We start from the raw sequence: 22,823 nt of genomic DNA, 5'->3' as shown, positions 1-22,823 counted from the left end.
TATTATTGTACCTGCTATTCGCGGTTTTCAACTTTTCTCCTATTTGCGGGGATATCGTTCCAACTAAATTCAAATTGCTGAAATTCCTCAGCTGCTCGATAGTTTCATAACATTTGTGTCACGACGGCTATTTTTTCAGTTTACCTCGTTACCGACTGAGGCTGCAATTTTCTACCTTATCGTCGAGGGGAGGGCAATCGGTACGGCACGTCTGCCGGCACGTCTGTAATCACCCTTTCTGCGTCTCTCTCTTGACGTCGTGTATAGTGGGGGGAGCTTTTACACGAGGTGGTCTTCTGTCGTTAGTGGTGTTACCCAAGTTTAGGATATTTAGAGCATTATTTTCGCAACGTCAGTTGTGATTTTAATGCATTTCTCTTGATAATCGAACGATCCAAGGTACGTGTTCAGACGAATATTCCCAAGAATTCAATGTTCGAGTTTCACCCGAATGAAAACTGTAAATACGAGAAAACAAATTGGGAACCTCATACATCTATTGTTTGCATGTATATTCTCCTCGTTTGTTGTTCTACGGTATCAGAAACGTCATTGTTCCCAATCATAATCTGAATAATAATGTTTTATCTATTCTTGCAATAATTAGGACCGTAAGAAATAAACGGTCTCCACAATTTGCCCACTGTACACTCAGAGCCTTGACGAAATTTCGTCATTTTTTTCGTCTCCATTCCCTCTCTCACTCCAACTCTCTTAACGTATTTATAACCCCGATTCATCTTTATATTCGAGAAAAGAACAATCATCTATTCAGCTTGAACAACATCGACACTGTTCCATCAATTCATACAGGCATCGGTAAAACCAAATTGATCGCTAGTAAAAATTCACCATCCTAAATCCCCCATGCCGAACATACTTTTGCCCTGAAGAGTATTTTTTCTCAATCATATTTCACTTGAAAGTTATTTGTCAAACTTGTCCGTTATAACCAAACAGTACGTTAACAAGTTTGCCATTTTTTCATCCTGATTTTGTATATACCATGCATTTTCGGGATCAAAAGATGCAGCGATACTTATTTTCAATACCACACAGATGTCGGGCGAAGAATATGAGAGCGACATGGATTACACGGATTCGGATTGCGGCGATCCAGGATACGACGATTATTACAACAATCAGCAATGGGGCAGCGAAGTGGACAACGACATTGATTCAGAGCAGAACAAAAAAGATCCGGAATATGCGATTCACGAGTGCCTCAAAGTCGAAGAGGTAGAAAGACTTTTAAATGAGAATGTCGAAGAACTGAGTAATAGATTACAGATCACGCCATCCCTAGCCAAAGTATTGTTGCATGCCCATGAGTGGGCGCTTCAAGATATTATCCTCAAGTATCGCAACGACGCTTCCGGTCTTTTGGTTACTTCCAAAATCAAATCCTCCCATGAACCGGACAGCAGCATAGCCCTCAGAGGTGCAAGGACTGGAACATGTTTGGTTTGTGTTAATACTTTGTCCCTGGAAAGATTCGCCGCTCTAACATGCGGCCATACCTTCTGCAAGGACTGCTGGTGTATGCATTTCGAAGTTCAAATTATACAAGGCATTTCAACCGGTACGTTCGTCAACTTTTCATAGGTTTCATTACAGACACAACAAGATCCATTACTACTCGTTCGTACAATCGTACTATCGTATTATTGTTTCACTTTCTCTAGGAATTGGTTGCATGGCTCAGGACTGCGAAGTACTTGTGCCAGAAGATTTTGTCCTATCTCTCCTTACCAAATTGACAATGAGAGAAAGATATCAGCAGTTTGTCTTCCGTGATTACGTCAAGTCTCATCCGCAGCTTCGCTTTTGTCCAGGACCGAATTGCCAGATAGTCGTACGCTCCAAAGAATTGAGAGCCAAAAAAGTCATCTGTTCCTCTTGTAAAACACCATTTTGGTAACTGCGATTATTGATTGCTCAAGAAAACGTTTTTTTATTCTCTGGCAAATTTGGTATTCATTTCTTGTGGGATTTCAAATCTGTTTATCTTTCTTGTCCAAATATTTCCAGCTTCAGGTGTGGTATGGATTATCATGCACCAACCGACTGCGGTACGATAAAGAAATGGCTTACTAAATGTGCCGATGACTCAGAGACTGCAAATTACATATGCGCTCACACCAAAGATGTAAGTGAACTGAAATGCTGGCTAATTGTGTGGGAAAAAAAATCGCCTGCCCTTATTTAAGTGACTTGTATATTATAAAGTAGACCAACACATTCGTAATCGATTTCAGTGTCCAAAGTGCCACATTTGCATAGAAAAAAACGGCGGGTGCAATCATATGCAATGTTACAATTGCAAACACGATTTTTGCTGGATGTGCCTGGGTGATTGGAAGGCACATGGCAGCGAATACTACGAATGTTCACGGTATAAGGAAAATCCTAATATTTCTCGTGAAAGTGTCCATGCACAAGCTCGGGAAGCCCTGAAAAAATATCTACATTATTATGAAAGGGTAAATAAATAAATACTTATCATATAATATTTAACTCAGGCGAAAGATTGTGGTAAACTGTTTTACTTTACATCTGAGCGTGAAATCCTGTAAATTGCTCGTTTTTAATCGACCGAAATCTTATTACAGTGGGAAAATCACAGCAAGTCGCTCAAGCTGGAAGAGCAAACACTGGAAACAATAAAATCTCGCATCCACAAGAAAGTAATGCATGCCAGTGGAACATGGATTGATTGGCAACACTTGTTTGAAGCTGCTTCTCTTTTGGCCCGCTGTAGGTATACGCTCCAGTACACATATCCATATGCTTATTTCATGGAGGCAGGACCTCGAAAAGTACTGGTAAGTAAACATAGAAATTCTTCATTTGTCCATTGAAAATCAAGTCTAAACGTTCATTTCTGATATGTGTGCCAGATAAATTAGATGTTGCGCTCAAACTGCAGAAGTTTTTTTTCTTTATAGAAAATTCAACAGTCTCGTTATCTTTATTTAACTTATAAAAGTTAGAGAATTTTTTTGTCATTCGTTTTTCAATAAAAGAGAAAGCGAATGTTTTATTCTATTCTGTAACTATGTTTTTTTCATGCAGTTCGAGTATCAGCAAGCGCAATTGGAAGCAGAGATAGAGAATCTATCTTGGAAAATTGAGCGTGCAGAAACAACGGATCGTGGTGATCTTGAGAATCAGAAAGACATAGCAGAGAAAAGGCGTGTAACTTTGCTCAAGGATTTTTTAGAGGTCTGATCCGCGTCTGAATCAGATCGCGGTTTATTATCTTCCGATTAAGACATAATTTTCAATTATGTCCGATAAATCATAACCAGGTTCAAAAACTGGCAATAGAGTCCCCTCTGCTCTTCACGGTAAAGTAGGTGGGTAAAAGAGTAGAACTGAAAGAGAGAATTAATGAATTACTGATGAAGAAAAGTAAAGAACCTAGTGATCTCTACAAAAATACTAAAACACAATTATCGTACAGTTATTTGAAATCTAACGTTTTTATTAGATTGTTCTGCGCTTCTCAATGCAAATTTCCATTATCATACAGGTCATTCGTACTTTTAGCTAATTATTTTTAATCTCCCGAAACATGGTAAACATTCAACAATAAAATAACCCCGAAAATATTTCTGAGAGAATAAAATAACCGAATAAAAAATGGAACATCAGCTATTTCATGCGAAATTTGATTTAACGGTGGGCAAAAATTATTCCATTTACATTTGGCTGTTGCAAAAAGAATACTACACTACACAAGAAAAAAAAAAAGAAGAAAATGAATAAGTCAGAATTTGATTAATCATAATTGAAACGAAAACAAAGTAATAAGGCCGAGAATATGATATTGTAACCAGCGAAAAATTACATAGTTAGCATATTTCAGATTATTCAGACCGTCGTGGTTGTTGTAACGATCGTGATAAAATGAATTTTAGTAATTGAAATTAAGTTGTGCAAAACATTTAAGAAAGTTTGATTCGAGTTTTTGAATACGAATCGTGAGTTATCGTTTGTTGAATATATGTAAGCAAGTAAAACGACATCAAACGGTACAATCATGGATATTTATTTTTCATATCAAATAATTAACTCTGTATCTTCGCACAATATTTCCTTCCGAATAAAATATCAGACATTTGACAAAAATGTCTTACACGTAACGAGACAATTTGTTTTGATCATATACTAGTTAAACCGTTTGATATAGATTTACTTATGTGTTAAATTGTTTTATACTAATTAGTGATTACAAGTTGTATTGCCTGTTTAATGATTATATCATTTTTGTTTCTGAAATTTTTTTTCCCCATTATTACCATTATTATTATTATTATTATTGTTGTTATTATCGTTAAGTACAGTTTGTAATGTTTTTTCGTTTCTCTCATCAGTTAGTTACATAATTGTTTCAACACAAAACGATTCAGAAAATCCGAACAATTACTGACTCTCAATAAATGGACACTGATCATAGTAATTATTTCAATTTTAATTTAACACAATCAAATTGTACACTTGTAAAATTTGAAGAAAAAAAAAAAAACGTGAAGCTTTGAATCTTATGAACGTATGTATGAATATTATGTATATTTTTTCTGGTCTAATCATTTTTTATTTATGTTTCTTATTTATACGAACCAGTACAATTATTAATAATATTCAAACGTACAGCAAATTATTGTCTGCTTAAAGCTCGTTATATGAAATGCAGTAACATCCAAGCCAGGGATTATACTGTAAAGAAAGTTGTTCTGAGTCTACGGGCAGTGAAGCAATAATTCATTTTTATTACTGTTTCATGAAAGAAAAAAATCGCAACGATTAAGTCAGCTAAATGTGAGAATTTGCAAATAAACTTGATGTATTTTTTTGGCGGACGCGTGCGTGCGTAGTTTATCTTGCAATAATCGTCCAGGACGGTAACAAGATAGAAAAATGGAAATGAGAATCTGAATTATAGGCAATCGGTACTCCTGTATAATTGTATAATAAATGAATTTTGGCTTTTGATTTTTTATTTTATTTTATTTTTTTTTCATCTGTTTCTTCCGATAAAGATGTTACGAATTTTCAAACTTATACGACTTAATTCTTGGACTTGGTCACAGCAAGTATATCGTTAATAGCGATTAAGTAAAGTGGTTGGGTGATTTTTATTACCGATCATAATTGTTATTAATGAAACATAAAATAACGAGTACCTTAAATGAGAAGAATAAAAGAAATGAGCAAAATAGAGAGGATTGATAAAGAAAGGAATCTAAGATAATTTCAGAAAACTTTGAAAATTAGAGTAACTGTACTGTAAATATTATTAGATTAGTGTACGATTATAATGTGCGCGAAAGATTGTGTGTGACGTTTTCTATGATTACGTGTAAGATTTTAGGGAATTAATAAACATTGTAATTTGTAATTAACGCTTCAATCTACGAAGCTCAAGCATAATTTAATATATTTCTGGTATTCCAACGATAATTATTAGTTTAAGATTAATTATGGTCCACAAGTTTATCGCAAGAAATAAGAAATTTAGGAAAAAATAAAATATCATTGTAATATTTTACGTGGAAATAAATTCGATCCTCGTTATATATGTACGTACGAATTAGTCATTTTATTTCATTGCTTATAATATTCGTCTACTTAAATCAAAAATACTAGTCTAATTTATCCCCCTCCTCTCAATGTCTAGAAATAATCGAATCATAGTTCAGAGCCAATGCCGAAACACTTGATGAACAAAAACACACATAAATGGATTTTAAAGATAAAATTTTCCCAGCCCAACAGTTTAATCTGCAGATATAACAAAAGTGGTTGAACTCGCTTTCATCGCTTCTACCTGAATCATAATTCCCAGCAAAATAGAACAAAAGTATAAAAAAAGGTTTTTTTTATTAATTAAAATTTACACACTATAGTGTATCATTGATAAATTTTGCAATATTTATTATTTAACGCCGATGATAATCTACAATAATTCCTGCAATCTAATGTGTTGAAAAATCATTATTTTTTTTTTTTTTTTACTCTTGCACAATTATCCTCAAATTTACAAATACGCGATAAATATTTATGCACATTTTATTTTGATATATTTAATGTAAATAATAATAAAATTGCATCAAGTTCGTTTATGTAATGTATACCTATATTGAAGTACTTGAACGTACATACGTACAACGTTTTGAAGAAACGTATAGATTATGAAATATGAGAATACTTGTTTTAATTCCGTCCTATGCCGATAATTAAAATATATATATTATCGAACGACGATACTTTAATATTTAATCTGTAAACACAATGCTGTATGCGTTTGATGCGAGACCGTTTTTCATTTCGTAAGTGAAAAAATTGTTCATCGTTGTTAATTAATTGACCATTCTCTAGGTTTTATCAATTTCATCTCCTACTGAGCACTGATATTTATGTGCGTATTAAATTATCCATATTTTTACCAGCTCAACAATGTAATATTAAATGTTGAATAACTATGTGCAATTTTTCTTCTTTACTATTTAAAAAGTATTCACAGATCATATTTCAATGTGTATTTCATGATTAAAATTGTTAAACTAGTTAGGTATTCAAATTACACTTGAATAAATTTTTTTCATGATAATTGTTTACCATTTCTTATTTGTTTTCTTAAGATTCATTCGTTTCTCTATTCGTATTATTAGTTTTCATTCTTCATACTACAAAACATATCCAGCTAAATATTTTTCTACGAACAACACAAGTGCGTTGTTATATCAATTTTACCCTACCGCTTTAGTTTGATCGCAACTTTTTTTTATCATTATTCATATTACTACATCATCATCATCATTATTATTAATATATAAACAGCCAACATTATTATAGCACATATATTGACATTACGAAGTCGTTTAATTCAGCTTTGGTCAGTCTTACATCGATATACGAGCAGAGTTGCCTTCTCGTTAGCATTTGAGTTCATTCATAATTTATATGTATAAATTGAGGATTGAGTATAATTTTGAATAATGTTTGTAATAAAAATGGACTTTAAACTCTGATCAAAATTATTATTCTCTAATGAAAACTTTTCAATTTTTTGTCATTATTTCTTAGTTATCGTTCGAGCAAGAGATTTTCTACTCTATATTTATCTTGGAATAAAATTATAATGATCTTTTTTACTTTAATGGCCATAAAATGTTGCTTGTAAATCACAATTAATAGTCACGAAAGTATTATTTATTACATGGGTAATGTTTAAAAATTTTCAAACCGTCGCTCGCTTCTACTCCAAATTATCGTCTCAAAATTGTTTATTAAAACTAAATCTAGGAACGTACTATTATGCTTTGACTAAGTTTAATGTATGTACACATTGTACAGGTGTATATATAACATTTATGTATAACATTACACCGATATAAGTCATGCATGTATTCAATGGACCTGAACTTTGAGTAAAAAAAAACGAGTTACAATTATTTGGGTTGATTTCCCACATAAAGTAAGATCGTTACAATCGTAGCGTAAACTGAGAACAAAGTCTCGCCGCCATAAACCGATCTTTACATATATTCGATGTTAAAACAGGGCATCAAAAAGGCAAACAAGAAAGACTTTTATGAATCTTGTCACTGAGTGCGATGTATAACGATAAATGGCAAGAGAGATTTGAATAGTAATATTGCAAACAATGTGAATAACATAAATATTGAAGCTTTGTGCCACATACCTAATATTTATGATAGTATATACATGACTCAATTGATGCGTATCACCAAATTATACAACGTTTCAAATTCTAAATTCCGAGTACTACCAAAAACGTAATTGTGCAGTGCTTCGGATCTCAGGCTAAATTTTCTCCATCGAAATTCGAAAAGTCTCTGAAAATTGGAAGCTAAAATTTTTACGACCTGATTAATCAAACTTTTCTTCTTTGAAGGCCAGATCAATAGCGCATTCTACGTCGTTAACTATGAAAGCAGGTTTGCACAACGCATCCTCGACCGGTAAAAAATCCCTGGGACTGTGTTCGGATATAAACTCGGAATCTCGTTTGTGTACTCCAGTTTCGACAAGAATACTTATACAAGCTTTGGCGCAACGCTTCAGACCGTTGTTGCCTATCAGCGTCTCCATGCTGCGTGATTTACTGCCTTTTCCGTTTGCATAACGAGCCAGGTACTTGTCGTATAAATTTGCCCCAAAAACATCCGTGTTTATGTTGTCGCTGCAAATAAGTGAAGATACATTGTGTTATTATTATCATTATTAATATTACAATTCTTCTCCCCCCTCCCCCCCCAGATTTTATTGAGTTGTCAAAAAACTATGCATGCATCCAAGAACGTCGTCATTTCGTTAGAGAATTTTTAATAAGCGTCTATTTGAAATGGTACGGTATTGTTATCTCGATTTTTTGACGAGTAATAGGATTGTTTGACAAGTGAAATAGATTAAACAGTTAATGCACGGCAATGATAAATGAAGCAGACAGTTTGCTCGTTTAAACTTTTATTTTCATTTCATGAAGAAAACATGCTTTGTTTTGAATGCACAGAAAAACAGGCAACGTTTTAAACAGCTGTAAAGATATCGATACTTGAACCACTCGAAATGATTCTCCTCTCTAGATAAGCTAGACTTTCCTATTCTCAAAGGTCAATTATCATTGAGTGTGGTCAGTTTTCTACAGTAAATAAACCTGGGTATGTTTTTATTATCCTGATAAGATAGCATGGACGAAAGAGCCTTGCAGTGATTCTATTTTAGCAATCGTTCTGTAGGCTCAAGTAAAAATAAACACGGCTCTTTACTCCACCCAGTGGCTAACGGTTCAACAGAAACCTTCGACATTGGAATAGATAATAGTGAAACATCGTATTAACGTCTTGCGTAATCAATTAATGAAATGAAGCAACCGATGACGCAATAAATTATCGAACTTGGGTTGTTTTTGAAAACAAATCACATTTAGTAATGGCTTTTTGAAAATGGACGTGGAGGAACAAGAAGCTGACTCACCCAACCGCGTATATCGTTTCAATGTTGTGATTGATCCCGATACTTTTGGCGTGATTCAATATCATACGATTGGCGTGGTGGTATGTTACTTCGCTCGGTTTACCGACAAGCGCGGTGTAGACCATATTTTTACCGGTAACTTTTTTGTAGACATTTTCAAGGCATAATAAAAAGGCGCCATGACCGAATCTTGGTATCGGGGCCTCGGCCACCCACAGAAGATCCATATTGCAGGCCAATACTGGGATATGTGGGTAAGGAATGGCCAGAGGTGAAGCAACGGGCATTCCGTCGGTCAACAAAAGATCTACCATCAGTTGTAAAGAAGTTTCCCAAGCCTTTGGCTCTCCGAACATGACGATACCCTCTATTCTCGGAAAGTCAGGATTTATCGGACCGCAGCGTGGATTCCTTTTGGCCACATCTACGTAATCTAGCGACGGAAAATTCTTGGCAAGCTCGTCGATCGTTACTGTTTTTTTAAATCCTAGTTCCTTGGCTATATCCTCAATTGGACCTTGGCCTGATATTAAAAATTGTTTTTCATGAAATTGTTTGAACATCTGCAACGGCGAGTGCGCCATCACCACCTGCTCCTCTTTCACTTGGTAACCGATCCATTTGGACAAGTCTTTCGCTTTCTGACTGCGAAGCGCATTCCCGCTGTTTGTAACAAATACTGTCGGTACTCGAAATTTGCCATCCGAATCTCGTAGACGTTCAAAGGCTTTTGGCACGGGAGGCAGAACCGTTTTACCGCGAACTATGACCCCATCAATGTCAAAGAGAAGACCAAACTTTGGCTTTGTACTTAAATGCTGAAAGATTAAAGGCAGATAGTTTGAAAAATTGAAATCGTGAAGGTGTGCTTTTTTGATTTCAGCATATTTCACAATTTAAAATGTCACTCAAAGAAAGATAAATCCTTTCCACTGAATCAATCTGATTATGTACGATTTGCAGATTACAATATGATTAGAATATTCTATGACCAGCGATTCCAGACGTGGATAGCTTCTCTTGATAAAATGCATCTTTGATATCCAATAAATTTATCTATGTATTGATACCCAGCGATTTAACAATTATGCACATTATATCTGAGAAGCAATTCAATTTATCAGGAAAAATTGTAATTGCACAAGAGACTATTTTAATCGGAAAACCAAACTCTTTGCGATATTTCAGCTACAGCATTACGATTAAATGAATAGTTCGTGAGAAATTTCATCTAGACATCGATTAGGTATCTGGCTGTGAAGGAAGTTATTCAATGGAATTTTCTGGACATGATTTGTGATGTGGAATTGGAACAGTGAACAGGGCGATTTTTTAGTGATTTACCAGAGCGCTAAGAAGTGCAAACATAATTTAACAACGCAAAGTGTGTGGTGTGTGAATTAAAAGTGAACATAGTTAGAATACGCTAACCTTGGCTCGTTATTTTTAACCATTATATATTACTCTGAGGTCATGATTATTGAGCAACACGAATAATAGTGAGCGTAAAACTATGAATGCGCTAAGAGTGTTCTTTCATTCAATGAAGTACAAACAGGAATAATGAAATTTCTAACAATAATGATAAACAAAAATTCACACTTACTCTAGTTCCATAGAATCTGTTCACTTCTGACAGTCGTTTTAATAAGCTGACGATTGTCATTTTACTTAATAAGTTACTGTTCAACGTGTATGTAATCAACTGGTTCACTTTGTTGCTATATTTAATTTTATTAGATTTATATATAAGTTAAATACTTGATTTACGCACAACTAAACATACGTACGAAACGGCGTACATGGTGCTGTACTGACCCTTCTAAACGGTCTGTGATGTGTGGATCGCAATTGTTATTATGCACCAGTTGAACCAGAGGTCAGGTTAGGTTAGCTAGGGTTAAGCCAAGTTAGGTTGGGTTAGGTTAGGTTAGCAGCTCATGTATGCTGAAGAAATAAGCTGCGATGTACATGGATGCTTACCGAATTGCCTTAGCACGCGGGCTCAGGCGTAAACTTGAATTCTCCAAGGACTCTAAACCGAATAAAATATGCATTATAATTGAGAAAGAAAATTAAAATCGTAAATCTCGTATCTTCTCAATCATTGAACGTAGGCAGAATTCAAACTAATAAGATGATGTTACCGCCAAAACTTGTTGACAGTCATAGTCTGTCAAACATGTCTAGTAAATTGATCGTCCAATTTTTTCCCCCCCTCATTCGAGATATATTTAACGATCAGTTTAATTTATAATAAATACTACGGAACGCGAGTCCTGGTAGTCGAAGGTAAAGGACCTAGAGCGCAGGATCCAGGAGGTAGAGAATTTGGTGGTCGAAATTTGCGGAGCGCGATTCTCGATCCCACATCCGAAATTTCCACCTTCGAACTTTAATAATATATGTATAGATAATGTATAGATCGTTTCTCCGGGCCGTAAGAAGTGAAGATTTTTTTGTGAAAATCGGAGCACTCTTTTTTGAGTGCCGTCATTTTGGCAATATCTTCTGAATTTATACGCGGTTTTCTCTGCATATGTTACACTGTTTTCACTTGAATTGTTGACGTTGACATTAAGTGATGTCGTATTGTTATTGCATGCTAGTCTATCGATAACCGGTTGCTGTAAACCTTGCTGATTGTTACGACTCAGAGTAATAGTATCGCGAACTAGAACCATATCTATTTGTCGCTTCTCACACGAATACCTGTCTCTCACATTTTTCTCTGGCTGCAGAAAATTTTCTTGAAATCTTTGACTGTATTTAATTTTTTTGCATTTTCTTAATAAGCTTGATACTGTTACTTGCTTTTCCTGCGTTTTATCTATTGGATACGACCCTTAGAGCATGTATTAAGATACGAGCCCTCGCCTCTACCATTTTTTGTCTATACTGAGCGAACTATGCAAACTCTCGTATAGAACCTAATCATATCTTTCCTTCTCTTTTCTTTTCTTTTAATTACCTAAAATATGACGCTAATACATATGGCGCCCAACTATCCTTATCGTTTGCTTGTGGGGAAAAATGGGCAACTCACTCGATCGGTAGAGTTAGGAGTACTACATAACCTTAAAATAATGTCACAGTGGTCACAACCCTACTTAACCGATGGAATATTAATTGAAGAATTAATTATCCTTTTCACACTGGATCTTTGTGGTGAATAGAATTACGAAATGTATAGACATGCATCGACAGAACGAGAAATTTGTTGAGCTCGGCAATGCCACATGCGCTGTTCAAACGAATCTTGCAATTACGGTGCAATTATATGTGCACGGTTATTCAATGAAATTACGAACAATTTGGAATTTTTGAATGATTGTAGCGAACCAGTGCGTCTGTTATCTAAGATTGTCGTATTTCATCACGTTCAACATGTTCACCTCCTTGACTTGAATTGACCATGTACATATCATTTATATTTTAGATGCAGATTCCTGATCCCTTCCGAAATTATAAAAATAATATGGACCGATTTTGATTCGTATGTCAAAATAAGCGGAGCGACACAATCAATAGTGAGCTATCATTTTCAACAGTATGACGCCCCATGAACGGAGCAAAAGAGGTTAGCTCGTTATTGCGATATTCGTGTACTCTCAAACCGCGAATAATCAACTTTGCCATTGATATAAATTCTCAATCGATTCTGTAGTGACTGCGCCGCACTTTTATTCAGAAATCAAACTCATCCACCGTTTTAGAAATAGCTGGTGCATGCTGGGCTTGAGAATTCATTCAAAACCTACGACAATCATCATTGTTATTATCAGCGTATATTTACCTACATGTCGTCATGAATAATTGCTGAATAAACAATTTCTCTAAAAAATTTCGCAGTATTTTAACAACTCAAAAATTAGCAATCTCTGAATAGCTGTCTTCTTCCAGATGGAACGTCACGATTTTCCCTCGACTGCTGTACCTTGTTCTATGCGATGTTCGTCACCCTCTTCTCCGCTCTGTTATTCCTGTACGGCTTCTTCCCACTGCAACTTCTGGATGCTGGTATCGCCAGCTTCAAGGATGTTCCAGATCATGTCGAACATATCAGGTAGACAATTATCAGTGATAGAAATATGTCTCTTCATTTTTTTTGCTGGCAGATTTTGACCAACTTAATGGAGCTGAAATTTTAAACCCCTGTCTCTAGAGTGAACAACGAGCTGTTGTACAAACCTATGATAAGCAGGTTAATTTTCATGGTGATCGACGGACTGAGGTGGGATTTTGTTGCTGGACCCATCGGACAAGCCGGTATGCCAATCACACGGAGCTTGATACAAAACGACTCGGCGTGTCTTCTTCAAGCTAAGGTCGGCTCTCCTACGGTCACCATGCCCAGGATAAAGGTACCGGCGTCAGGCGGCAATTCGCTCACTGATAAAAAGTGGTAAAACTGACTTACAGCATCAGGAAAATGACTTATCAAATTTTCAGGCCATAACGACAGGAACTGCGCCAACATTTGTGGATGTGGTATTGAATTTTGGCAGCACGAGCATATCGGGTGACAGTCTTTTATTGCAGGCCAAAAACCATGGTCATAAATTAGTATTCTTCGGGGACGATACCTGGTTAAGGTTGTTTCCTGGTATATTTGACCGGCATGACGGAACCACGTCATTCTTTGTCACAGATTATACAGAGGTGAAGATGAATTAGTGGGTTACATAATTATTTCGTGTGTTTATGCCATCCTTTTGTTGGTCAAAAAACCAAACTGTCTTCATTCAATTTTTGGAATTTCTTCTTCTTTCTTGAAGCACACACTGATTCGTTCGGAATACATAAATTCGATTAAATTCAGGTAGACGATAACGTGACACGCCACATCGATGGCGAGTTGAATAAAGACGATTGGACCATTATGGTGCTGCACTATCTTGGGTTGGATCATATCGGGCACATAGGAGGGCCTCAAAGTCCTCTGATAAAACCGAAATTGAGAGAAATGGATGAGATAATCGGTAGAATTAACGCCAAAGTTGTGCACTGGGTACGTCTTTATAAGTAATCGAATCTTTTGAGCTAATCACTCATTTATCTTCGCTTATCACAATTTTGCCGCAAAGTTTTCTGGAGCAGATACTGTTCGATACTTATGCTGGTATTGTTTTTTAATTGATAGATGATATTTTAGCACTCCCAAAATGAGCCCACGTTATTTATCGTTTGCGGAGATCACGGGATGAAGGACTCGGGTGGTCATGGTGGAAACACACTTCAGGAAACTCTGGTACCTTTTGTAGCAATCGGTGCATCTTGTCCTGGAAACGATGATCAGCCCATTCAGATGGATCAGATAGACGTAAGCAGTACCCTTGCAGTGATGCTGGGTATCCCAATACCGGCGTCGAGTCTAGGAAGTATCTCGTTGAATGTGTTGAGAGAACTGTCCACGTCAAGAAAGCTCTTCAGTCTTTACTACAATGCCAAACAAGTTTTCAATCACTTTAAAAGGCTTACTGGATTCCAAGCTTCTGGTAAAACACCTTCAAATCATTCCTTCTTCATGTGTTCTAATCTGAAACTAAAGTGCCCTAAAATTGGCGGCACGTAGTGATCATTTTGATCCTTGACTCGATTTTTGCCCTTTTCAATGCGGTTCGAAAATCATTATTGAACCTGTCCGAATTTTTAAATAATAGTTAAGTAGGGAACAGCAAAAAATCATTGGAGATTCATCAAATCTTGTTTAATACGAATTCAACTTTTCAGTTCAAAAGTTCGAGTCGTGCTCTGATAATGAAATGGAAAATGAAAAATTTGTTCAATATTTGAAGGATCGGCTGAGATCGTTGATCATACTTTTTTACATTTATATAAAATTAATACATAGCGGCGCTAGTAACAGCTTTTTTGTAATATCTTTTGTTTCTTTCTAATATTTCTGTTTCACTAACAACTTGACTAAATAAAAGCTTATCGCAGGAGCTTATGAAAAATATTCAAATGCCATAAAGTTACATACAGCTTGGCTGGAAACAAATGGACTGACAAATGAAACCGTGGATGAAATCGTATTCTTATATACTGCTGCTCTTAGAGGGATGAGAAATAAACTTACCAGCAGCATGACCAAATATGACCTTCACGTCATGACAATCGCAATGTTTTTCATGTTTCATGTGAGTTTTTCACCAAAAAAATTACTATCTTCACCACCAACAAAACAATTATGTTATTTTTAACAAGTTCTCTTTAATTTTTGTACAACGAATAGGTGCTGTACATTATAACGAATACGCAGCAGGATACGAGTATTTCTCCTAGAAAGATATACGGCTTTCTGATAATCAACGTAATCCTTTGGACATCAGTCGATTACTTATGGGAAGGTTCAAGCGAATCGTTGCTTTTGTCGAACGATACAAACAGTAACTTAATTCTCATGGTCATCGTTGTAATATTATTTGGAAACTGTTACTTGTGTACAAAGCGCAGGCTCTCTGCTGATAGTTTAGTACAGGTATGAAAGTTCATTCCTTTGAGATAATCAATCCGGTAATATGTCAAAGTGAACAGTATTACGTGAATTTTTAGGTTCTGAAAAGTAAAGGAACTACACAGTGTCTATTAATAATGGGTATCATCATTCATGCTCTGAGTTTCAGTAGCAGTAGTTTCGTTGAGGAGGAACACCGTACCTGGTACTTTTTTTGGACTACGTTCTGTATTCTATTGTTGTACAAGATCGGTAAATCCCTCATTGCACAATCGCCAAGGTAACATATACAGGCTCGCACCATTGAATAGAGTCTATATCAGTGCAGATGGCAAAGAAGTTAATTACTGAATTGCTACAAAATATTTTCAACGTTTTCGATCTTCTGAGAAATCTATTTGCACCATTTACAGTCCGTACACTGATTTACAAAATAGACTTGACTTCCACATTTTGGATTGTAATTCGTCCAATATATTCTTCATTTAAACATCAGCCTGATAATTAATGCAAATTTCATGTCAACCACAGATATTTTTACAGACATTCTCTCCAAGCAAATATTTCTATGAAACTGTTCCTGTGTTTATTGGCTCACTCGGTACTCAGGCAGCTGAATAGCACCGGAGATATGTACGCCCACTTGCCCGATATCGCCGATTGGCTTCAGCAACAAGAAAGCAAAATAAACATGTCCGTGCTGCTAATCTCTGGTAATCATTTGTTCGGTACCAAAAAGCTTCATTACCAATTCCTAGCATTGAGTATAATTATATTTTGAACAAACAATTTTAGCCCTTTCAATTCTCGTTTGGATCGGACACACCCATGAGGAAATAAAATATAAAACGTACTCATTGACGCTGTATATTGCTCTCGCTGTTTGCGTGTATCTTCGGCACATGGGAACTGAAGCAGTATTGAGGATTCCATTCTATCCAAGCTCCAAGTGAGCAAGTCTTCTTAAATTATTTTTCACTAATGTAAAGAAAAGGGAAACACAACGGTAATAATTATTCATTTTGCAGGGGAATTGTTGAGGCGCAATTTTTCTGGTGCTTGATGCTGGTCTTTTCAACTTGTGCTGTGTTTAGATTGGGGAGTACAATACGGAGAAGTAGAAGAGATTTTTTGTCCCTACTTCTGCAGTTCGTCATAGAATCCTGGGTCATGGCTTCGACAATGTTACACAGACCGTATAACGTCGTATTGTTGCCGATTCAGATATTGTCCAGTATTGTGATATACGCTGCGTTGAGGGGCTATCAAAATCGTGATATCATTATCCACATCTTTTACTGGCTGGGCAATGTGTTCTACTTTTATCAGGTACGTTAAACTATAAAAATTGGGTTGAATTCGTTGCATTATTTATATCAGTAAGCTGCAAAACTTTATGCAATCACAAATAAAAAAAAAATATATTCACTGTTCCCTTCTTATTACAGGGTAACTCCAATAATTTATCCACTATTGACGTTGCTGCGGGCTACGTGGGAGTAGAATCGTACAATATTTACATTACGGGACTTTTTCTAGTCATCAATACATATTCTGCACCAGTTTTGGCCTATCTCACACTTCTGTATTTCGTCACATGTGAAAATGAAAATCCGTGAGTACCTGTTTAATCGTAAAAATGAAAGCTGTTTCATTTGAATAATTTGCAAATATTCACATACGTTTTATTTCTTTAGAAAATCGCTGGACGACGTGATTGAGATAAATAGACTGTACGCCACGTTTAGATTACTTCCGTTAGCTGTGTACACAATAGTAGTTAGTATTCAAAGATACCATTTATTCATTTGGACCGTATTTTCGCCGAAACTTTTATACGAGGCGATGTACTGTATGGTAATGTATATTGTAATGTTAACAATGAACGCTACTTTTATTTTACATGACAAAATTAACGAGTATTAGCCGATTTTGTGTAATATTTATATGAAATCTGTAAATATGTTTATATTTATTATCTGACGTACAATTTCAAAAGACTTTTACTGTTATTAAGTAGATTGAATTACGCCTCTAATATCGTTTGTACCAAACCGTTACCTCAACATCTACATGGGTTCTGTAAAAGGCATGCGTAGCTTCACACTTAGATCGTGTAACAGCCCGGTAACTTGAGCACTTATCATGACGAAGGCAATCAGAAAAGTGTAAACTATTTCGTAGAGAAGCTTTGGACTCAAAATACTCCACAACCACTCGTTGTGACGATGGACAAACATTCCCAGGAGGTATACCGCCATCAGAAAAAAACGACAGTATCCAAAAATCATGTTTACCTCCGAGATTCCCTGCGACGTGCTGTGAAGGTTTACAATTTTTTACATCACTTTACTCCTATTATTCATCTTTTTTAGTCTGTGATTTGCAAGAAAAAAAACTTATTCGTTGCATTGCCAAATTAACAACTCAGTATTGTAAAAGTTACCAAAATATAAATTAGTTACCTAAGAAGTGAAATTAATTCAGAGCTCCGAGAACCAAAGACAACGAATTACCTGATATGATGAATAAAAGAATTTTCTTCTAACATGACGCGAACTTTCTTTTTACTGCGAGTTAGTAGCAAGATGGTAAACATCGCCATAATGTAAATAACATAAGTAGCCAAATCATAAACTATTTTATTACCCACCTTGTCTTGGAATTGTTACTCAGCATTCCGTGGATGCAAATGAGGTATGATAGAACAGGTGCAGAAAATGTATTTATGACCAGAAGTACTTCATACATCAAAGTGCACATCTTTTTTGAAAATAACAGTCCAGTAGCCATATCGATGCTATCAAGGCTGTATGTGTATCCCTAAGTGAAACAGCGTCAGATTAACATTCTCGGTAAAACATAGACGTACCAAATAATGTAACCGAATGATTCCTATTAGTTAATGACTCGCCTGATGGTGAAAAAACAAATGGCCCAGCCATACGTGAGAAAGAATGGAACATTGATTGTGCTTTCTAAAAACATCGCTTATTGCCTGGCCAAATAACATCTCCACGGATATCAGCAGCACTTTATGAGAGCGAGTAAGCAAGGCTGTAAAACATGCCCAGCATGTTATCGCTACTGCGATCAGTTGTTTGCTACTCGACATTCCTTTGCAACAGGTTTGTATCGTACAGAATCCAATCCCATACCCCATGATGGATATCCACATCAACCAAAAAAACAATATCTCCAGTGCGCCACTGAAAAAAATTACACAGGGCAACAATAACTGCAGTTTTTTTTAATCTTATTTCATTTTGCATCATTAAATGGACATTATTCGACGCAGTCTATGTATTGTTGAACAAATTTAATTAAAAGGAACCTCACTCTGATTCTGGATATTTTGGGAGAAGCACATTCCCTTGAGCTGCATTCAATGCGTATATCGAACAGCATATAAGACCGAGCAGGATGCGTGTGATGAATTTATCAACTGCAGATGTGAAGGGCTCGTAATAAATGCTACAAGTAAATGCCAGCAGCACAAGACCTGCGTCAATAATTGCAAAAACTTTTTGTTAATCATTTGTTTCTCGTAAAAAGCAACGGTGAAGTTGTATGGATACGTTCAAATGGCATGTACCTAAAATCAAGCAAAGAGATGTGCACAAGCGATTATCGTTATGCGACACCCAATTATCGACTGTCGTGTAAGCCATGATTGTTCTGTGCATGATTAAAATGGAAGAAACTACAGTGATAACTCCGTGTTTAACATTTTGCGATTCGTTCAAGAGCTCGTGACTGGTTTCAGGAGTTTCGCTTTGATATACTGTTCCAATGTGCTTGTAGATGATGAAAAAACACATGGAAGTCCACAAAAAGAACCAAACCCATTTTTCTTGCTTTATGTAACTCAGTTCGAGCAAACTTGTTGCGTGAACAATTGTTCCTGACATAAGAAACACCAGCAGCAAATTCATGTTTTTGTGCTTGGATGTGGCCAATTGAATTCTTGACGATATGGTATCGATGGACTCTTTGGAATTCTCCGCCACTTCTGTACTGGCCTGGATTATTAATCGAATAAAACAGTAGCAGGACAATTAAAAGCGTTATGGGAATCAATTTTGCAAAAGCATTACTCACGGAAAATAATCTCGTCAAAAAGCTCTTCTGCGTACCCATAATGTAAGAGTTGCAACACATCAGCACTGCAACATTTGCAATGACAAAACCCTTCGCAGTAGTCATGTAAATAAACGATGTGCCTCGCTTAGACATTCCTGTCGCTAGTACCCAAGTCAGTATCATCAGATTTGTTATGAATATGACAAAAAAGTTGAATTTTCTGTTCGCAGTATTTTCATCCATTTGATTTACAAGAATAATCACAGCCTGTAATACAGTAACTATAATATCATTTGATTCCGATCTGATTTACAGCTGACAAAAGTTCATCACAGTTACCTCAAATATCAAGACAAATGCCAAATATTGAATGGGTACATCCGAGGTGTTTAAGAAATCATTTATACGTTCGGACAAGTATTCCGTTGTTTTGGTGTATAAAATTCTTATTGTATTTCGTAACTGGAACTGGTTGCGCAAGTTTATACTTCTCAAGTACCGTCCATGCTGTTTAATCGCATTTTCAAAAAGCACATAAGCAGCTGATCGGAAAGATAAATAAAATAAAAATTAAATCCTGGGAGTGATTTTACAATCATTACAGGCATCGAAAAATTACTTACGGTCATCGATATATTTTATGCCCAATTTTGATGTCAAGTTCATCAGTCTGGCAGTGTTATAATGCAGTGCATACAACAATTGTTCGTCGCTCAACTCATTCAAGAAGACAGAATTTAGGGAGCCATAACTCGACGATGGTATCGGAAGGCCTGTCAGTACTGCAAGCGTTGGCGCCAGATCATCTTCGCCCATAAATTTCGAAGGACTGTGCAAATACGATAAATAATGTAAACCAATTGTTATGATCGAGTCGATTGATGCATACCCAAAATTTCGACAATGCGTTCCGATCACAATGTAGGGAGCAACTGTTCCGAGATTTTCATTCGGATTTGAGGGTACGTTAAGCATTCCCATGCCTGTATCTCCAACAATTATGATTCTGTAGTTACTTCCCTGTGACGAAAATGGGGCTTCATTTAAGCAATTGCGCTCGGAGTGAAAGTGAAGGTAACGTTGCGAAATGGTAATTAGGGAGAGACGAAAGTACTTGAGCAGTCAGCTTTGAGTGTGTAAACTTGATGGCAGCATCCAGTTCTCGCAGCTTGATTGAGACTTGTTTTGAGTTTGAATTGCGATTGAACCCCAAAGTTTTAAGACCCAAGTAGTGAAGCAGAAGCCAATTCCAATCATTTTTATCCATCTCAGCACCCAAAGTTTTAGTCACATTGGCATCAGCCTAGCAGAAAAATTCGAGCGACTACTACTATTCATCGTTAATTATAAGACAAGTAAATAATATCCTTGATCTTAACTAAATTCTGTCTAAAAATCATTTCCCAATTTTCACCTCAGAGTAGTCAAAAATTGGGGTATCGATCGTTTTGAAGCGGAGAAAAGAGTCTGGAAATAGTTGTTTCCAAGTTTCAGGTCCATGCAGGATAAGTTGAAGCTTATTGTCCATTGCCTGATGGAAGATGCTATCCATTTCCAATTCTTCCACACTGAACGTGAGAATCGATTCTATGAACGAGGATCTCGTGCCAGTGGCAAGAGCCTAAAAAAAATTGCAGATTAACGATTACTTTTTCTACATTTACAACTCCATCCAATTACTAGAGATTCAACCAATTCAAACTTTAATCTTTTGAATGGTTGTTGTCGGTGAAGGCACGTTGTATGGAACGAGGCATGCGTCTCCCCGATCAATGAGTCGTGTAACGTGAGGTAGATTCTTCTTGATGCTATAATCTGTGAAAAAGCCGATGCTCAAAGAGTCAATGATTATTATAACCAGCTTTTGGACGTCTGAATGGTAGATGCGCTCTGGGTCGATACTGAAAAAGGAAAATGCCGTCAGCAAAATGACAATATTTATCGATCCGATGATCCATTTGTTTCAGGTTTGGCTGATCTAACTTTTGTCGACAGAATGAATGCAAAATTATACAGGATCAGGGCATAGTAACCTTGAGCCATCGATTTTAGTTGGCAAATCTTGACGGCTAGCTGCGTTAATCTGTGATGAAAATACCGGCACATAGCCATAAAGAAAGATGCACAGCGCTATCAATCCGGAGAATATCGTGTAGAGAAACACACATTTTTCGTTCAACATTTTACTGTAATAGGACTGTTGAACAAGGCTGTTTAAAACTATATCAATATTTTCATCAGTCAGTCAACGTGCCAGTAACTGTAAATTGAGTATAACCAAGCTGTTTAGAATTGTTAAAAGTATAAATGACAGCTGGATAGCAGGGACATCAATTGTTAATAAAAAGATATAACGTACAGCGTGTTGATGAATTAAATTTCGCAATAAAATCGAACTTGTAAAGAATATAATTTGGGTGACACAAATTCATACACATACTTTTTTTTTTTATTTACACAAGAATTAAATTATTAATGCAGTGTGTACTTTGAATAAATGCCGCAGATCTGTTAGATCCTGTGAGATTAATTAGATCGTTCCAAATGCATTGTGCAAGATAGTAAAACTGAATTGTTGTACAGTTTTATGGCAGATTTAAAATTGGATGACTAAGGGTGGAAAAAAAAAGAAAAGTATGAAATGCAGTAATAAAAAAATAAACAGATTCACAGAACCCTGTCAGTATCTAGATAGTATACAAACTAAAATTAAAATTGTAATCATTGTGACCGAGGAGCAGAATAAACTATAATTCCTATTTTACATTCAGTAATTTCATGCCTGCAACAAGAATTAACAAACGTAAATTATAACTGTGAACAACAATCTCATTTAGCGCCACCTATATTCCTTATTATACAGATCACGCTGATTATTAGACCTAACAACTGTTTGATTAATACACAAATTGGTACACAGTTAACTTTGGCTTCACTCTCACACTTAGTTTTTTTTCTTTGTTAAAAAAAACTTTTTCACTCTTTTTTTCTTCTACTTATATATTATATACAAACTATAAATTAAGTACAAACATGTTCGCCTATCGACAAAGTATAACGAAATGTCAAATTGATCGCAGGACCAATATCAATCATACCCTTAAAGTATAAGTGCTAGTGATTTTCATTCGTACGAAGCACTGACTAATATGACAAAATGTAATGCACGTAATCGTCCGTGAAATAATATCAATAAAATATCCTTGAAGTGATTGTTCAGCGTAAATAATTACCAGATGACCTCAAGATAAAATATTTATATGTTGCTATGTAT

The 22,823-nt window shown here is 35.9% G+C and overlaps 4 protein-coding genes across 9 annotated transcripts; 2 read left to right on the top strand and 2 right to left on the bottom strand.

The window, feature by feature from the left end:
• The first annotated feature begins 239 nt into the window (after nt 1–239).
• On the top strand, nt 240–5,721 carry LOC124304629 (potential E3 ubiquitin-protein ligase ariadne-2). Its single transcript, XM_046763109.1, has 7 exons — nt 240–399; nt 1,060–1,582; nt 1,686–1,917; nt 2,032–2,149; nt 2,259–2,483; nt 2,613–2,825; nt 3,076–5,721. The coding sequence occupies exons 2-7, from the start codon at nt 1,060–1,062 to the stop codon at nt 3,229–3,231; spliced, it is 1,467 nt and encodes a 488-aa protein (XP_046619065.1). The 5' UTR covers nt 240–399; the 3' UTR covers nt 3,232–5,721.
• LOC124304631 (haloacid dehalogenase-like hydrolase domain-containing 5) lies at nt 5,026–10,879 on the bottom strand. Its single transcript, XM_046763110.1, has 3 exons — nt 10,613–10,879; nt 9,007–9,824; nt 5,026–8,212 (listed from the first exon to the last, which is right to left on the bottom strand). The coding sequence occupies exons 1-3, from the start codon at nt 10,670–10,672 to the stop codon at nt 7,900–7,902; spliced, it is 1,191 nt and encodes a 396-aa protein (XP_046619066.1). The 5' UTR covers nt 10,673–10,879; the 3' UTR covers nt 5,026–7,899.
• Nucleotides 10,880–11,968: 1,089 nt separating this feature from the next.
• On the top strand, nt 11,969–17,392 carry LOC124304585 (GPI ethanolamine phosphate transferase 2-like). Of its 5 annotated transcripts, none has more exons than XM_046762997.1 (15): nt 11,969–12,193; nt 12,446–12,586; nt 12,910–13,072; nt 13,172–13,370; nt 13,459–13,668; nt 13,829–14,017; nt 14,162–14,504; nt 14,953–15,149; nt 15,245–15,490; nt 15,565–15,746; nt 15,998–16,179; nt 16,262–16,415; nt 16,495–16,795; nt 16,915–17,081; nt 17,164–17,392. In XM_046762997.1, the coding sequence occupies exons 2-15, from the start codon at nt 12,559–12,561 to the stop codon at nt 17,390–17,392; spliced, it is 2,790 nt and encodes a 929-aa protein (XP_046618953.1). In that variant the 5' UTR covers nt 11,969–12,193; nt 12,446–12,558. The 5 variants fall into 5 exon arrangements, with proteins under 5 accessions (XP_046618953.1, XP_046618952.1, XP_046618955.1 ...); XM_046762996.1 differs by having other exon boundaries at nt 11,969–12,350; XM_046762999.1 differs by having other exon boundaries at nt 11,969–12,586; nt 14,995–15,149.
• Nucleotides 17,393–17,535: 143 nt separating this feature from the next.
• On the bottom strand, nt 17,536–21,795 carry LOC124304587 (GPI ethanolamine phosphate transferase 2-like). 2 transcript variants are annotated; one of them, XM_046763001.1, is made up of 9 exons: nt 21,583–21,795; nt 21,252–21,450; nt 20,964–21,170; nt 19,568–19,816; nt 19,062–19,488; nt 18,806–18,968; nt 18,381–18,675; nt 18,120–18,289; nt 17,536–17,785 (listed from the first exon to the last, which is right to left on the bottom strand). In XM_046763001.1, the coding sequence occupies exons 1-9, from the start codon at nt 21,729–21,731 to the stop codon at nt 17,536–17,538; spliced, it is 2,109 nt and encodes a 702-aa protein (XP_046618957.1). In that variant the 5' UTR covers nt 21,732–21,795. The 2 variants fall into 2 exon arrangements, with proteins under 2 accessions (XP_046618957.1, XP_046618958.1); XM_046763002.1 differs by lacking the exons at nt 20,964–21,170; nt 21,252–21,450; nt 21,583–21,795 and adding exons at nt 19,889–20,091; nt 20,173–20,449.
• Nucleotides 21,796–22,823: the final 1,028 nt, after the last annotated feature.

The sequence above is a fragment of the Neodiprion virginianus genome, chromosome 5 (genome assembly GCF_021901495.1).
Source record: "Neodiprion virginianus isolate iyNeoVirg1 chromosome 5, iyNeoVirg1.1, whole genome shotgun sequence".
NCBI classification, from domain to species: domain Eukaryota; kingdom Metazoa; phylum Arthropoda; class Insecta; order Hymenoptera; family Diprionidae; genus Neodiprion; species Neodiprion virginianus.
Note: the sequence above shows the minus strand (reverse complement) of the source record. Positions and strands in the feature narration are given on the sequence as shown.

What these genes read in the sequence shown, in the direction of transcription:
- LOC124304629 (XM_046763109.1), top strand. Translation starts at nt 1,060, where the DNA reads ATGTCGGGCGAAGAATATGAGAGCGACATGGATTACACGGATTCGGAT. An exon ending in TATACAAGGCATTTCAACCG is followed by an intron (nt 1,583 to 1,685) that starts GTACGTTCGTCA and finishes CACTTTCTCTAG; the next exon opens with GAATTGGTTGCATGGCTCAG. An exon ending in TCTTGTAAAACACCATTTTG is followed by an intron (nt 1,918 to 2,031) that starts GTAACTGCGATT and finishes AAATATTTCCAG; the next exon opens with CTTCAGGTGTGGTATGGATT.
- LOC124304631 (XM_046763110.1), bottom strand. Translation starts at nt 10,672, where the DNA reads ATGACAATCGTCAGCTTATTAAAACGACTGTCAGAAGTGAACAGATTC. An exon ending in ACAGATTCTATGGAACTAGA is followed by an intron (nt 9,825 to 10,612) that starts GTAAGTGTGAAT and finishes TTAATCTTTCAG; the next exon opens with CATTTAAGTACAAAGCCAAA. An exon ending in GAAACGATATACGCGGTTGG is followed by an intron (nt 8,213 to 9,006) that starts GTGAGTCAGCTT and finishes ACTTATTTGCAG; the next exon opens with CGACAACATAAACACGGATG.
- LOC124304585 (XM_046762997.1), top strand. Translation starts at nt 12,559, where the DNA reads ATGACGCCCCATGAACGGAGCAAAAGAG. An exon ending in TACTGGATTCCAAGCTTCTG is followed by an intron (nt 14,505 to 14,952) that starts GTAAAACACCTT and finishes AGCTTATCGCAG; the next exon opens with GAGCTTATGAAAAATATTCA. An exon ending in CTCATTGCACAATCGCCAAG is followed by an intron (nt 15,747 to 15,997) that starts GTAACATATACA and finishes TGTCAACCACAG; the next exon opens with ATATTTTTACAGACATTCTC.
- LOC124304587 (XM_046763001.1), bottom strand. Translation starts at nt 21,731, where the DNA reads ATGTTGAACGAAAAATGTGTGTTTCTCTACACGATATTCTCCGGATTG. An exon ending in CAATTTTTGACTACTCTGAG is followed by an intron (nt 19,817 to 20,963) that starts GTGAAAATTGGG and finishes ACTGTATTACAG; the next exon opens with GCTGTGATTATTCTTGTAAA. An exon ending in ATTTGTTTTTTCACCATCAG is followed by an intron (nt 18,290 to 18,380) that starts GCGAGTCATTAA and finishes TGTTTCACTTAG; the next exon opens with GGATACACATACAGCCTTGA.